The sequence below is a fragment of the Drosophila willistoni genome (genome assembly GCF_018902025.1).
Source record: "Drosophila willistoni isolate 14030-0811.24 chromosome 2L unlocalized genomic scaffold, UCI_dwil_1.1 Seg196, whole genome shotgun sequence".
Taxonomy (NCBI): domain Eukaryota; kingdom Metazoa; phylum Arthropoda; class Insecta; order Diptera; family Drosophilidae; genus Drosophila; species Drosophila willistoni.
In genome coordinates, this window is record NW_025814048.1 from 4,771,537 (window position 1) to 4,787,405 (window position 15,869).

The 15,869-nt window shown below is 30.1% G+C and overlaps 1 protein-coding gene across 2 annotated transcripts; it reads left to right on the plus strand.

Annotated features, from left to right (window-relative positions):
• The first annotated feature begins 2,069 nt into the window (after positions 1 to 2,069).
• Positions 2,070 to 8,315, plus strand: LOC6640304 (protein quiver). 2 transcript variants are annotated; one of them, XM_023182164.1, is made up of 6 exons: positions 2,070 to 2,142; positions 2,198 to 2,289; positions 2,751 to 2,798; positions 6,172 to 6,224; positions 7,828 to 7,921; positions 8,030 to 8,315. In XM_023182164.1, the coding sequence occupies exons 2-6, from the start codon at positions 2,238 to 2,240 to the stop codon at positions 8,257 to 8,259; spliced, it is 477 nt and encodes a 158-aa protein (XP_023037932.1). In that variant the 5' UTR covers positions 2,070 to 2,142; positions 2,198 to 2,237; the 3' UTR covers positions 8,260 to 8,315. The 2 variants fall into 2 exon arrangements, with proteins under 2 accessions (XP_023037932.1, XP_015034191.1); XM_015178705.2 differs by lacking the exon at positions 2,751 to 2,798 and adding an exon at positions 5,326 to 5,382.
• The last annotated feature ends 7,554 nt before the right edge of the window (positions 8,316 to 15,869 follow it).

Sequence of the window (15,869 nt, forward strand, 5' to 3'; positions counted from 1 at the left end):
TTAATAATTTGTAGACATCACAAAGACTATTATTAGTTTATAAGAAAAGTAATCTAACTAATCTAAACGTCCTTTAAATTAAGAAGAAAAGGATCATTAGAAAAGGAAATCAATAGAACAAATATCTTTTTTTATACTCTTTCAAATGATTCAATCTTCTAACTTATCTAAACGTCCTTTAAATTATTAATAAAAGGATCATTAGAAATGGAAATCAATGGAAGAAATGTTTTACAAATATCATTGTTTATACTCTTTCCAATGATTCAATCTTCAAAAACCGTTCTTATTTCCTTTTCTTATATTTTAAATAGAATCACTCTTATCCCTCACTTAACATTAGGGTTAAATTCCTACAAATATCTTTTCGCTACTTGTTAAGGCAAATTATTCTATAACTTCTATGTGATTTTGAATTTATCACTTTATTAACAGCAAATTGTTGCAATTTATCGTAGTAGGATTGAGTATAGATCCGACAAATCTTCAAATCATTCATCTTAAACTAAAAGTGCAGATGGAGTTTAGGCTGTAGGGATAGCATTTTAAGGAGCAATAAGTATAGAATAGCAAATGTAAACAAAACGCCTATATACAAAACCATTTTAAAATATATATCAACCAAAATCGATACATTAAATCGTATAAGATTGAAGATTAGGAAGTCGTTTGAATCAAGAGCTTGATGTACATTCTTCTATTAGCATATTTCTAAAATTTTTCCAAAATAGAACTGGAACTTATGTTTTGTAATTTTATTAAGTTAAAGTTATTAATGAATAATGTACACATTTTAATATTAGAGATATTTTTCTATCGTAGTTTCAATTTTTTATTTATTTAGCATATTTTCCTTAACTTTAATTTAACATCAGATCTGTTTTTGATCCCTCATTTCCATCAACAAAAATTTCTATTGACATTTCTATTGATATTCTTATTAGCATTGGTCTTTTTTTATATCACATTAATGGTATATTAAACAAACCTAATTTGAATCAAATAGTTATTTTCTTTTCTTATGCATAAAAAATAAACTTATTAGACCTGTTTTCATTTCTGAATTGTTTATAAGACTTTAATTGGTTTTAGGTCATATATTTTTGGTGAAAATGACAATAAGTAAATAGATAAAAGTTTTCAAAACTTTGTTTTCTACTATAATATTCACTAAAGGTCTTTGATTCCACAAATGTTCCTTAAAGAATATTGACTATTTAAACCATATTAAAACTTTGATGTACCACATTTCATTTACTATAATTTATAAGGGTATTTACCGTTCGCTGTTGATTTTTAATAGTATTTCAAATACTACAAATACTTAATGTTTGACGTTTGCTTTGGTTTCTTGCATATTTTTTATTTTTTCTTGTTTTGTTCTTGGTTGAGACTTTGCCAAAGTTCAATGCAATAGAAATGGCAATAGAAAAACAATAAAACTGCCACTGCAAAAGTGATGAATGCAAATTCTAAGTAGAAATCACACACAAGTGTCAAAAGCGAATGTATTCAACATAGATTTTAAGGAATTAAGAACAGAATATATATCAACGGAATTATTCTTTGGCGCAATAAGTGTGAATGATGGAATCGGAATCAAAAGCAGACAAGGGTCGATTGACATCATTATTAGCCATGACTTGACTTGACTTGAGTTGAGTTGAGTTGACCTAGAACACATTATTAGAGGTTGTGGTAGTTTATTTTTAGATTATTTCGATTTCATGTTCTCATAGAACTATGTTGATATATACATATATATTTCTTTTTATTAGTTTGACGTATGCTTTTAGGAGGGCGAGAGTAGCTTATCTGATTGTGAGATTTGTTCTTACGATAGAACCCTTAAGAATTGTCAAGCAACTGTGGTCCATTAACAGGCCATAAAATGACTGATAATAAAAAACAATTCCAGAGGGAGAAGTAGATTTAAATTTTTAAAAATAGCAACTATAAATTTAGAATATTAAAGGATGACAAAAACAAAAGAGAACCGGATAGGGGAAGACATATGATATATTTTTAATAAAACGTCTTCATAAATTTTCTTCTTTATGTATATATAGTGACGGCTGCATAATGTTTGAGATCAGGATAAGGTATAATTCCTGAGTTTGCATAATTCAAACATATAGCGAGGTGAGTTTCCAAACTTTAAATGTATCGTAAATATAATGTCATATAATCCTTTTAGTTAGTAAACAAAAGGAAAGGACATTGAACTCCTTGCCAAGATGTCGTTGCCAGCTGGAAATGCAGTCGGCAATTGGCTGCTCATATTGACAGGTAAAAAATCACGTAGACCTTACACTTATATATATATATATCCATCAATTTGATTAATCAGTTTACAAGACATTAATAATAATAATGAAGGTCGATAAACAGAGATTTTTATTAACTATAAACTACATCAAAGAAACTAATCTAGCAAATCTGAAAGGTATAAATAGATGAAAAAAAAAAGTGTGTATATAGCAGAAATCGACAAGTGGAATGGATTCTTAAACTAAACATATATATTTCGATGTGCGATGTGACAAGCTAATTAATAATTCAGCACTCTGAATAAATCTAATGAAAGACTACATTGAGGGTATTCAAGTAACCGTAACCTAATGTGCCGATGAATTCTATTACAAAACTCAAACAATTCTTTGATCTGTTTTATGTTTCTTTTTCTCTGATTATTCATCGGTTTTTCACATATATACATATATAATTTTTTTGTTGTTTTTATCATAAAGTTATTTTGGCATTGGCAAAATTCGCAACAAGTGATAATTGTTTTCCAAGTAAGTTTCAGTTGGATAGCAAAATTCAAATTAAAACCTAAAAAAAAAACCCAAAAAGAATTTAAACTTTTTAGTTTGTTTGTTTGTTTGTTCGATTGTTTGTTATGTTTTTTGTACTAAACTAACTTCGGCCATGCTGAAGTTTTTCATACTCTTGCACTGAAAATGTTGAATTACTAAGTGAATTATTTGAAGAAACACTGTTGAAATGATATTATTTACTTGTTTGTGTATGACATAAAAAGGTTAATTTTTACATTAAAATATAGATAGAGTTAAAAAATAATCATTTCAAGAAAAAGTTGAGTTAGTAAAGGATATTTTTGGTTAGGAGCCTGTTTTGTATACTTTAAAAAGGTTTTATTTGAAAAAGCAAAAAATGTTGGAAAATTTTTTTTGGTACGAGACTATTGTCTGGACCCGACCTCATTCAGAATTTTGAGATACTTTTCAACAAAAAGAACACATTTGAAGAATCTCTGACCTTCATGTCTGGGGAATCTATCATCTATTTTCAAATTGGTAATATATTCACATACAGAGTGAACCCTGGACATAACCAATATGAGGAAACTCACAATTATATTGATTTGCTATGGTTACTTATATGTATTTGTTAGTTTTTCTAGAGACTTTATCGAATATATGACTCATATTTACTCATATTTATAATGTCTCTTTCTTATGCCTGTTGTCTGAAAAAGTTGATTAAAAAATAAGAATAAAATTGAACGAAAGGGATGAATAACAACATTTTACAAAATACAAACTTTAATGGCTTTTATTTATGACGTTATTTCATTATTTTATTTAATTTTGGCATCATTCTGTATATATGTATACATTCATAGTTGTATATATTTCATAATCAACATGAAAGACCTGGCAGCTAGTGCTCTATTGTAATTACATTAAATAATTAATTTTTAAACCTTCTTAAGAATAATAATGAAATCTAATTTTAGAAAAATTATTAAAGAATCAAAGATGTCAATAATACATGAAAATATCTCAAAACTATTTATAGGCATTAAGGCTCTTATAGCTAAAATATCTAAAATTTCCTTTTAGAGGTAGTTCGATCAAGTTCCTTTAAGAACTTCACATTCAATCTCTATAACTCACTTTTAGGTTCAAAGCAAAAAGAGAAGCAGAGGGAAAATTTTAATGATTTTGTTTGCGTATGATGGTACTTTTCTAGTTTTTCTATTTTTTCTCCTTTTCTCCAATCCAGCATTTTATAAAATTTCCGATCATATGCGAATCCTCTTTTTGAACAAAATAGTCACAAATGGGCTTATTATTACTTTATATAAATTAGATATTGAGCATATGGAAAAATCTTTTTTCATAATTGTTTATTCAACGAAAGGTTTCTAAATGGACTCATTTTTTAAAACAATATTTCTTTTTACTAGCTTGTAAAATGGAAATCTGTAAATTAAACAGTTTAAACATATATTGAATTAAGCAAATTTTGCGATTATTAAATTTTGTAAATTATGGCAAAAGAATAAATAAAATGTCATTTGAAGACCCGCCATTCCCTTAGTAGAAAATATATAGACTTGATATTTTTACTGTTTTATTCTTAAAGGTATAATTAAAAGGTTGAAATGTCTAAAAGACCAGAACAATGAAATTTAACGTTTTAAAAGGGCCAAATCCATTTTTTTTCGCGAATCTTAACAAAATATCAATGCAAATTCTAAATAAAAAATCCTAAAACAAAGAATAACCAACTGTAAATTACCCACTAATTAGAGTAAGTGCAAGAGTATGACGTGAAAAAGAACTATAAACCAAAAAAAAAAAAAAACAATCCCTTGTAAAAAGGCCACACAAAATTGAGTTACCGTTACCGTTTTTGTTAGCTGTAAATTGATAATAAACCAAATACCAAAAAACAAAAAAAAAAAAAATGCTGTAAAATAAAACGTTGGTCACATCCACACGTATGCGTCTTGAAAGTGAAAATTACTAAAGTAAACGTGAACGTTCTGCCACCCACAAATAATAAAACAAAACTATTTCACCTGTCTCGCTCTCTGTCTCTGTCTGTCTCTCTCTCTTTCTCGCTCTTTGTAATACTTTCCCATCGAGTTGGTATCATTAAATTGTGATTGTAATGTATTTGTAATCATAAACTTTTCACCCATTTTCACCATCCACCCACTAAAAAAACCAACTCTGAACTAGTTAGAATGTTATTTTTTTTCCTCAAAAGTAAGTCTAGGTTGTGTCTATATAGTAAAACTCATATATATATATAAGTATATATATAAAATATATTTTCTGCCTTCTGTTGCTGTATTCCTGCTGTGGAGTTTTCTCTCACCTCCTCCAAAACCTCCAAATAAATGTGTCTGTGGAGAAAATTCGAGTTTTAGTTTTTCTTTATTACTTTTGGTATCCATTTTTAGTTTTGGTTTTTGTGATTATTTATGATTTCCTTCTATACACTTTCTGTATACCCTACTTTTCTACTTTTGCTCTTCTTCTTTTTTTCCAAATCGTTTATTTGCAGCCATATTTGGATTTCTAACCTTAATATGGATTCCACAAGCCTCAGCTGAATGTCAAAGTATGAATCCATTAAACCATTGCTTAAATTTTTGCTTACCTACCAAAAAAACAAATAAGAAACATACAACATTTTTTTGCCAAAAAAATACAAAAACAAAAATAAATCTATAAATCATGTCTAAGTATATATATTATATGTACTTTTTTTATATTCTAAATATTTCTTTAAAAAACCACAAAAAAAAAATTAAAGAAAATTCCGTTTATTGGCTCCATGACTAAGGAATACAAATTTTTTCCTTTTTACTCTTTGATTTTGCTTCTAAATGTTTTAATCATCATTATTCAAAAACTTTTTCAAAAATCCTTTAATTTCTTTGTCAAGCTCTCACGCTTTTCCTCTGCACAGATATTTTCAATAAGATTTTCAAAATGTTAGGCAATCAATTGAAATTTTCATAACTCTTTTCACTTTGACAAAAAAGAAGAAAAAAAAAACAACAAACAATTACTAAATATTTTCCCGTATACATATATATTTTAATTGTGTGTGTGAGTGTGAATGTGTTTGTGTAAAAGAAAAACCAAAAGAAAGCCCTTTTCTTGCACCACAAGTAGTTAATAAAATTTGATACCCAATAGTGTAAAATATAAACTTTTACGTTTTGTTCTCGTTTTGTCACTGCATTTTGTTTTCGAATGCAAGTTCTATTTGAAGCATGCTTTTGTTACGTACTGTACTTACTTCTATTTTCTAATATCAATTTAGTAAAAATAGCTAAATATGCAATGGACTTTAATTTAATTTAAAATAATTGATATACTAATACCAATTCGGTTTTCACAGCGCGTTCTATATACTGCTATGAATGTGATTCCTGGACAGATGCCAGATGCAAGGTAACACTTATTTCAATAAATGATTTTTATTTTATAGGTTATGTTTGAACAAAATGTCAAACAATGTAAATTTGGTTATACCAAAGGGTTAATTTCTTAGGAAAAGGCAATAGTCTAAAAAGTTGTCACCTTGCCGGGTGCCAAATTTTGTTTGGAATATTTATATTTTTACTACCAATATAAGAACACATTGCGAATATATAATTTTACAATATCTTTGGAGCATTTTTATATATTCCGAAGTTCAGGATAACGATAAAGCCGGATAATAACTATTCAGTAAAGATTTAATTTTACCTAGGGTTGGGTTTCCCCCGGGCCCGCAGTTTTCAGAAGGGCCCGCCAACATCACAGTCGAAAATAGCGGATTTATTTGAAGGGAAGTAGGGGGCCCGAACTTGGTTACTCCCGGGCCCTGATTTTCTCTCTGCGGCCCTGAATATCTTATAAGCATTTATAGGTGAAAAAAGTTCTTTGATGTTTCAACTTGTCTTAAAAGAAATAACAGACCAACCCAATAATAAGTGATTAGGGCCGTCTGCAGTGTGCCCAGGATTTAGCTTAAGTACTAGACTAAGAAAAATATCTCAAACTTGTTGTTAGGCTCTAATTTAAGGGTAGATTCAACAAATATATTAAACGTTTCAACTTTACATACCCTTGACTAAAAATTTCATATTTTACATTTAGTTTTAGTCGTTAGCGCGTTAAAAAGCTACAAGATCAGATAGTCAGCAACAATTTGAAGACAATTTCATTAAAACAAACAGCTGACTTAAATAATTACGCCTGTTCTCGTTTCCGATACCGAATGTTTTCGTTGGAATAAGACTTAAGAACTGTTCTCCGCTATCGATTTGGAGCCAAATTATTGGGTTTCAAATCATTTGCCTTTACGTCACTAGAATGAAAAGTAATTTCCTTATAAAATCCTAAATAAAACGGTTTTAAAATATTTTTATTTTAAGCTGTAATATGTGGACACTAATTCTAAATAGTAATGAATAATTTCGTGCCAACCATTAATTAATAAGAATTATTCTTAGCAGGCAACTAAAAAATAAATGCGAAAAAGCTATGAAAGCTATCGTATTGGAATCAATCCTGTTTTCGTTTCCAAAAGTTTTCAATCGAAATGTTTATACCACATCTAAAGGCTCTCCAATAAACAACAAAAAAATTGGATGTTAAAAATGTGTGCGAAATGTTTTAAAAATTAAATTTATTAGCTGGGACTAGAATTAAATTAGCTTAAAACACATTCAGAAAAGAAACCAAAGTAATTTTAATCAGAACTTGCACTCAAAAACATATTTATGCCTTATATGTATAAAATATATGGTTCTTAGTCGATTTCTATATGATATAGTAGTCTAATCGGGCTAATTCCGACAAATGTGCTGCTTACAATAACAAGTAGCTTATATAAAAACTTTTCTTTCAATAATTCAAAAATTGTAAGACTAAATGGCATAAAAACAGACAGGCATGAATTTTTCTAATTAAGAAGTATAAAAAGGTTATGAAATGACACCCTTGACCCTCAAAATATCTCAAATTTTAGTATGAAATTAATAACTGTATAATTATTATATCCTCCCAGGATCCTTTTAACTATACGGCCCTGCCTCGAGATCAACCTCCATTGATGACCTGCAACGGTTGCTGTGTGAAAATGGTGCGACATCAGAGATCACGTGAGTAAAATATGTCAAATTTTTTGGGAAATACCTAATAAGGAATCACAAATTTGCTTAACTAGCTAAGTGAGTGTATCTAAATTTGCTACTTGTATATTTTTCCAGCCTACGAAGTGGTTCGACGCATGTGTACGTCACAGTTACAAATCAATTTATTCATGGTCGATCACGTGTGCATGATGGAAAGTTCAGGCAATGGACATATGTGCTTTTGTGAGGAAGATATGTGCAATTCTAGTAAAAATTTGTATACAAAAAACGGTTACCAGCATCTCATAAACATAATGATAATATGGCTAATAGGCATATTGCTCAATCAATTAAGCAACAGATAGAAAGTGAAACAACACACACACAGACACACATACACCATGCAAACACCACACATACAAACATAAAAACATATAAGACTCGCATCTAAAAAACCAAACAAATAGTTAACTCTTTGTTTATATAGTACTTACATATAAATATGATTTGTAGTTAAGTTTAAATTGATATTATTTTTTGGTATTTCGTTAACTAAAAGCACTCACAAGTTAATGAAAAGCTTATTTTGCCGTAGCAAGGATTGTTATCTGAATGAGAATGCATAATTTTTGAAAATGAATATGAAAACAGGAGGAAAAACTTTTACAAAAGAAAGTCCTGTCCTCTTTGTCTCTTTTCTACTCTGTCTCTCTCTCTCACTCTATTAATATTACTGTCTGTCTTTCTCTAATACACACACTCTCACACACACACACCAAATCAGAGACAGAGAGAGAGAGAGAGAGAGAGAGAAAGAGAGTGAGAGAGCAAGAGCAATCCTTTTTCGATGCATGTTAAAGCTAAAAGCATGTAAAGCTTAAGTAGGAACTCTTTGGTAGTTACATCAAATTTTTTAATTTTTGTTACTTACATTTATAAAAAAGTTAAAAACCAAACAAAACAAAAAACAAGTAAACAAGAACAACAACAACAACAACAAACAAGCATACGTATAAAACTCATGTGTAAACTTGGAATAACTTTAGATTAAAACCAATTTATCGGTTTTTTGTAAATATTCTTTACCCAAAACTACCCCAAAAAGCAAAAAAAAAAGTATTTATCATGGGACAAAAATTATGAAGAAAATTTTAAAATTGATATGAAATTTGCTCACATCTTGTTTATTCCAAAGTCATGATCATTTAAAAATAGCAAATAGAAAAAACAAAAGTACATTATTTGTTATTACAACTCATACCAATACATAATTATTATTAAGCTTAGTTCTCTCTTCTCTCAACAAAATCATATCACACAATTGACCCCAAAACTTATCGATTTACTTACATACCTACAAAAAAAAAAAAATTGAATTATGTATATGGTAGTTAGCATCCAAGACACAGAACAACTGTAAAAAGTAAAAACTCTGAATCATTTCATGAACAAAATCTTTCAGTTTATGTTCGAACAAGTGATAATTAGTTTGTAAGTAGTCCATCCAAAATGTTCCCCTCCCCGAACCCATCCCTCTCCCTTTCCCCACAACATTCGTCTCATCCCCTTTTTCATTCATACATACATAATGCTAGTGATAAATTTAAAAAAAATAATACACACACACACACATAAGAAGAGAAGAAAATTTCAAATTTTTTCAATTATTGAGTATTCTTAAGGATGAACATTTTAATTTTGTGTAATAGAAAATTGGCTAATTAAAAAATAAACATTTTTATTATAACATTATGCATAATACTAAACTACTAAAAAAAAAAAACAACAAATTTAACTTTGAAAACTTTTCTCTCAGCTCTATTAACCTTTCACCTCTAAATTAACTAATACATCACCTTGCACCATTCGTTACCTCTTTGTCACCTCTTGTAAAGAACATGCTTTAAGAAACAACAACAACAAAAAATCATCATCTTCCGTCCAGCAATTGGAGCATGTTTTCTTTATAGCTTATATAGTATAAGTATAGTATCCATCTGCCATTCTTCTTCTTACTTTCACCCCGTTTATCGTTACATCTCTGCTCCTTCATTTTGCTTTGGCTCCTTCTCAGGTAAGTCCAAAATAAAAATGAAGTACAGTTTGTGCACTAGTTTTTCTTAGGCCTTTTACTTGGTGACCTACACACCCACACACACCTTCTCACCGTTCACCCCCCCTCCACACACACACACATAAACACCAACTACACTCAAATTTAGTATTTGTTTGGTTTTGAATTTTGTTTTCTTGTATAGTTCGTTTTGAATTAGTTTTATATATGCTTTACTTGGTATGTTGGTTTGTTTGATATGAATCTAATCATAATAAATATACATATATATCTATATATATAACCGATTTTGGGTTTGTTGGAATGTTGGACAATATTCTTATAACCAGTATTTGATTGATGAAAGTTAATGCAAATGAAATAAAAATAATTTATTCAAATCAATCACCAAAAAAAAAACAAAAATAATACAAACACCAGAAAACTAAACTAGAGAAAAATATTATTTTAATTTAGTACTTTTTGTAGATCAACATCCTCTTTCTAACAATCTTTCTATCTGTTTACCTTACTCTATTATCTCTATCACTCTCTATCTCTCTCTAACTCTTTCTAACGAACAATTCTTTTTACTTACTTTCTTCAGAACTTTTTTCAAAAACTGACACAATTTGTATGTAGTATACTAAAAAAAAAAAACGAAAAACAATAACAACAATTTCAACAGCACACTTTAAAGAGATATGCACTCGTTACTCGTTGGAATGCAACTCGTTAGTCCTTCATACTCGTTTCAAGTGCATATCCTCAACACTGAAACAATATACAGAAAAGAATACCAGAAAAATACTATCACGAAAACCGTTAAAAAAAATTAAAATTGATATTCAAACTCTTAGGCCACTTTGGTCCGTAAATTTCAAAATTTTCAAACAATCATCCATAGATTCCTCACAATACAAAAAGCACTAAATTAATAATCAAAGACTTTACCAATGAACAAAATGCCACAAGGCTATTTTAACAACAAATTCTTGGTATTGGTTGTTGAATATTGCAAAAAAAAAAAAAAAGAAACAAAACAAAAATAAGAGAAAAATAACGAAATGAATGATAGAAACGAAAGAAAAACAAAACCAACATTTTTTTAAGTTCAGTTTCCTTCAGAAAAAAACAAAAACTCAGCAGAGCTTCCCAATTTGTTGCTTTAATTTATCAAATATGATTTTGAAAAAAAAATAACCCCCCACTCCAAAAGAATTCCTCCCCACCCCCAAAAATCACTTCACCAAGTCATAGGCTCGGTTCATTCAAAACAAATGAATTTTAAGCTCCAACAAAGAAAAAATCGAAATCGTTAAGCAGATGATCAGCAGTCAATCTATGGGAAAACTTTTTCACCTGCGGGCGAAAAAGCTTTTCCTTAGGTAACTGCCTTAGTCTGCGTATCCCTTAACCTTAGACCACCACCCCACACCACAGTCAGGTTCTCGCATCTTCTTTGCATCCTTCGGTCTGCCTAGAGTTACTTTTGCTTGCTTCGCTGCGAGAGAGAAAGGTGCTTTTTCACATACGACACCACTGTCTGACTCAAAATCGAAAATATTTTTCATCATGTACGCCATCGCCAACCATGACAGAGGCCACAATGCCGCGCTCCAGCTAAAATCCATCTAAGCCATCTCCATCTTAGGAGAAGACTCTTGTGGATGGCCACAAGCGCGTTCATTGTTGTGCACCTGTAGCAAATGTGGAGCAAGATGTCTGTCCAAAAAAAAAAACAAAAGCACGAGATGCAATATTTTTGGCATGTGTTTTTGTTTTTTTTTTCTTTTGGCCACAGACAATTGCAGCCACAACGTGTAATTGTGAACGTCTGTGCTGCGGCCACCCTTCAAGTCAGCACCCAACAAGCCACAGCTACAGCAACCGGGAACACAAGGATCCAACGCTGGAAGGATGATCAGCTCCAAAGCCAGTTAAACTAGCTTCCTGCTGCTGCTTCTCCTCACTCAACGAATGCTTTTTGTTTTCTGTTCTTAATTTAAATCTAACTACATATAATGGTGCTTCCATTTCGCTTTTTCGTTAAACTAGCTTAACAACAAACAAAAAAAAAAGAACATTTTATTTCGAAAATAGTATTCAACATTATGAATGTAAAAAACAAATGAAATTTAAAACGAAGAAAAATTCAAAAAAACTATATACTAACTAATCAACTACTCTGCTCCGCTAAAAAGGCTTAACACAACATATGAAAATTTACTCAAAAAAAAAAAGAAAACAAAAACAAAAAGAATCGAATTGATTATTAATGTTAGAGTCTCCATCTATGCGATTAAGAAAACAGAAAAATATCGTGTCAACTTTCTCTATATAGTTAGTATGTATAATAAGCACCTTACAGATCGAACTAAATGCATATATGAAATTCAATTATTGTACTTGTACCTAGAAATACTATTAATTTAATCAAACAAATTATATACCAAATAAAACCGCAAGATGCAAACACCTTTTGCAATACCATTTTCCAAGCAATAAATTTATGAATTTTTTATTAATAAAAATAAAAACAGTATGCAAAATATATGTTTTGTCTTTTAATGCTAGAATAAGGAAATAAAAAACATAAGTTAGTTGGAAATATTGTGAAGACTTAAAAAACAAACGGAAGAGAATCCTCTAAAGTATATTTAAATTTCAACAGCATACTTTAAAGAGATAGGCACTCAATACTCGTTGAAATTCAAATCGTTAGTTTGTCAAATTTTACTCGCTACATACTTTTTTGAAGTGCATATCGTCTAGACTCAAAAATACAGAAAAGAAACCAGAATAATAAATGTATCAAGAGAACACCTTAAAAAACTTAAGATCTTGTTAAGATTTGACTTATAATTTTGGCAAAATGTTAAAAAATGTAATAGAAGACAGCAACTAATTTTATAGCATTATTCTTGAATTTTTACAATTTGACATTAAAGAATAAGTCGGATTTGAGAAAATCGATCGATCGATCTAGTTGCTACCTAAAAGAAAGATTAAGTGGATGAATCCTTTTGAGGCAACAAGTTTTCCAAGAGTTTGAATGCTGAATGATTAACAATGTTTTGAATTCACGAGCATTATTGATCTCTGCATTTCATGTTTAATAGAAGTCATCAGGTTTTAGACATTTACCAAATAGTTCTACTTTACTTTACTTTACTAGAACTAAATAGCAACTAATATTTTAAATATATTTCTTTCTAAATTGATAAAAATTGGAAATTGTGATTATGATATTAATATAGGATAAAACTGCATGCTTTTTCATCGCCCGATTAAGTCAGTGCGGAGCCTGTGGCAATCAAAAACCCACATAATAGTTTCCAGGGTTTTCAAGCAAATTAGAAAATCACTTTCCAATGTTAATCTTAGAAGAAGAATTCTTATTCTTGTGAATTTGTGAACAATTAGCATACCTACAGATTCGAAAAGATAATGGTTTGTTAGAAATTTTTTTTTGTCAATCTATGTGCTGTTCATACTGTACTTTGACCAATTTCTGATTTCAAAAATTTTATGGCTATATGGCTAATTTGGCACTGTTATTTATGGTTAGCATCAACTTAAATTTAGAATTTTTTTATTTTCAACTTGATGGCTGGTAACGTTATACGATATATCTATTCAGACTGATATTAAAAGGAAATTATTAACTTATGAACTTATGACATCATTTTGGCCCATCGAAAAGCATGTCGAAAAAAACATACAAAAGAGTTCGATCTCGATTTGAAGTTTGCTTCTTATTATTCCCAAATTCTGTCTTTGAATCAATCGAGTTACCAATGTTAATTTAATCTGCGGCTTACAAATTGATGTCTTCTTCTTAAAATTTCTTTCTCTAATAGGAAATATTCTATTTCTCTTATACTACAAAAAACAAGAAAACGAAAATTATGGAAAACATTTTCTTAATTTTTTGTGCCTAGTATTACCATCTACTATGGGACATTTTGGTCCCCATGAAAGAACGAATTCCCGAAGTACTTTTGATGATCTTAATGTTGGGGGAGCCAATGGAAAATGAGTCAACCTGTATATCTTCAATATACATAATTATTTTATTTGTTTTTGACATTTTTAGAATAAATTTATATTATTAAGATTCTTGAAGAGTTTCTAAATTGGTGGGAAACAGTTTTATCTAGAAAAGACGTTTGATTTTCACTTCCTTCAGAAGAAATCAATCAGCTTTTGATTTTAGCCCAAGTTGGTGGTAACGGTTATAGCTGTATTTCCCTTTAGTTTTCACTTCCTTCAGATCAAATCACCTAACCATATACAATATATGTATATATAAAACTATATAATGTCACAACGCCAAAAGCATTTCCCGTTGGCATGTGCCTGAAATAACAATTGACTGATTATTTCTAAACCAAAAGTTGAGGATGAGAAAGCGCAGGCTTAAGTCACTCACATACTTACATGGGAAATCAATAAAATTTGAAAATAAAAAATATAAGAAAAAAAAAACCTACAAAAATGTTGGATTATGAAACAAATTGATCATTGACGTCCAAATGGCCGATGACAGTTTGAATTGTGCATATTAATAATGTGATTAAAAGCTTTTTATATTGTATTATATATCATACATACTGTAAGTTGCAGTGATAACTGAGAAATCCAAATATATATATATTTTATACTCTGTGCGACCAATTGGAATGTCACATTGGTTTTTGAAACTTATGTTATGTATATATACATACAAGCCGACTTTATGGCCAAACAAATCGTGTGGCGTATGTATATGAATAATAATATTCAAATTATGACTTTCCAAAAACAGAAGCAAAACTTTTGTTGTTGTTGCTATGGATCCCAGTGTTGCATTTCTAAAGAGAAACGTAATCTTAATGTCTGATGTTAGAGACTCCCGCCGATAAATGACTACACATACATATGTATTTGTATGTATATACATATGTAGGTAATTGTAAGTATATAAGAGAAAAAAAGGTAAAGATACAGGTACAGCCAAATGCATATGTATATAGAAGACCCGCCGACTACAACGGCACGTGACTGTTTTTAATAATTACGCATAAATATCTGTAATGTAAAGGCCCTATGTGGTTAAGTTCACAGAAAACCCATAGAACCTCTGAGGATCGTTTAAACTTCAAAGTGTGTGTGTGTGTGTGTGTGTGCAGGTGTGTACAGGTGAGTTGCAGGGCTTATTCTTCTTCGTCGTGGTCTGTAAAACGGAAGTGCGCTGAAGCCAATGGCGACAAATTCCAAAACACACAGAAATATATATACAAAGTACAATATGTATAGTTTTTTTATTTCATTTAATTTCATATTTTTTTCTACTCACAAAAAAAATAAAGGGGAGTTCATTAATATTCAAAACAGGTGGCATTGCGCTAAAAACGTTTAAACGGCGCGGCGTGTGGAGACAGACGACTCGGACTCAAGCTACCTGACAGAGTGGCCAAGTACATGTACCCAAACCTTTGTATATATCACCCCCACTTTGCAATAGTATGTGTGTAACTAAGTGTGTTTGTGTGCGTATGTGGCTCAATCCCCGTTTTAGACTTGGATTTGAATTGTATGTATACACACAATAAGTTTGTGTGTGAGTCAAGCCGCTTGCCAACTAATTGAAACTTCTTCATCGGCCGACTATGGGCCGAGGTGTGGTGCTGAGCTCAAGCCCAAAACCAAAATCAGTTGCCAATTAGTCTTCACCGTTGACGGATTACAATTGGCCGTACATCGAAAAAACCGAAAACTTGTTAAGTGCTTTTCATAATAACAAACAAAACAGAATAACTCATTGATAAAAAATAAATAGAAAAAAAATCCACAACAAAAAAGAAACCAAGAAAAATAAAATGAAAAGAAACTTTAATATTACCTACAGTTGACAAAAAAACTACCACAAAAAGTATT

Bases quoted from the DNA above. Each gene is read 5' to 3' on its own strand.
- LOC6640304 (XM_015178705.2), top strand. From the start codon at position 2,238: ATGTCGTTGCCAGCTGGAAATGCAGTCGGCAATTGGCTGCTCATATTG. The intron at 2,290-5,325 runs GTAAAAAATCAC...GTTTATTTGCAG, and splicing joins TTGGCTGCTCATATTGACAG to CCATATTTGGATTTCTAACC. The intron at 5,383-6,171 runs GTATGAATCCAT...CGGTTTTCACAG, and splicing joins AGCCTCAGCTGAATGTCAAA to CGCGTTCTATATACTGCTAT.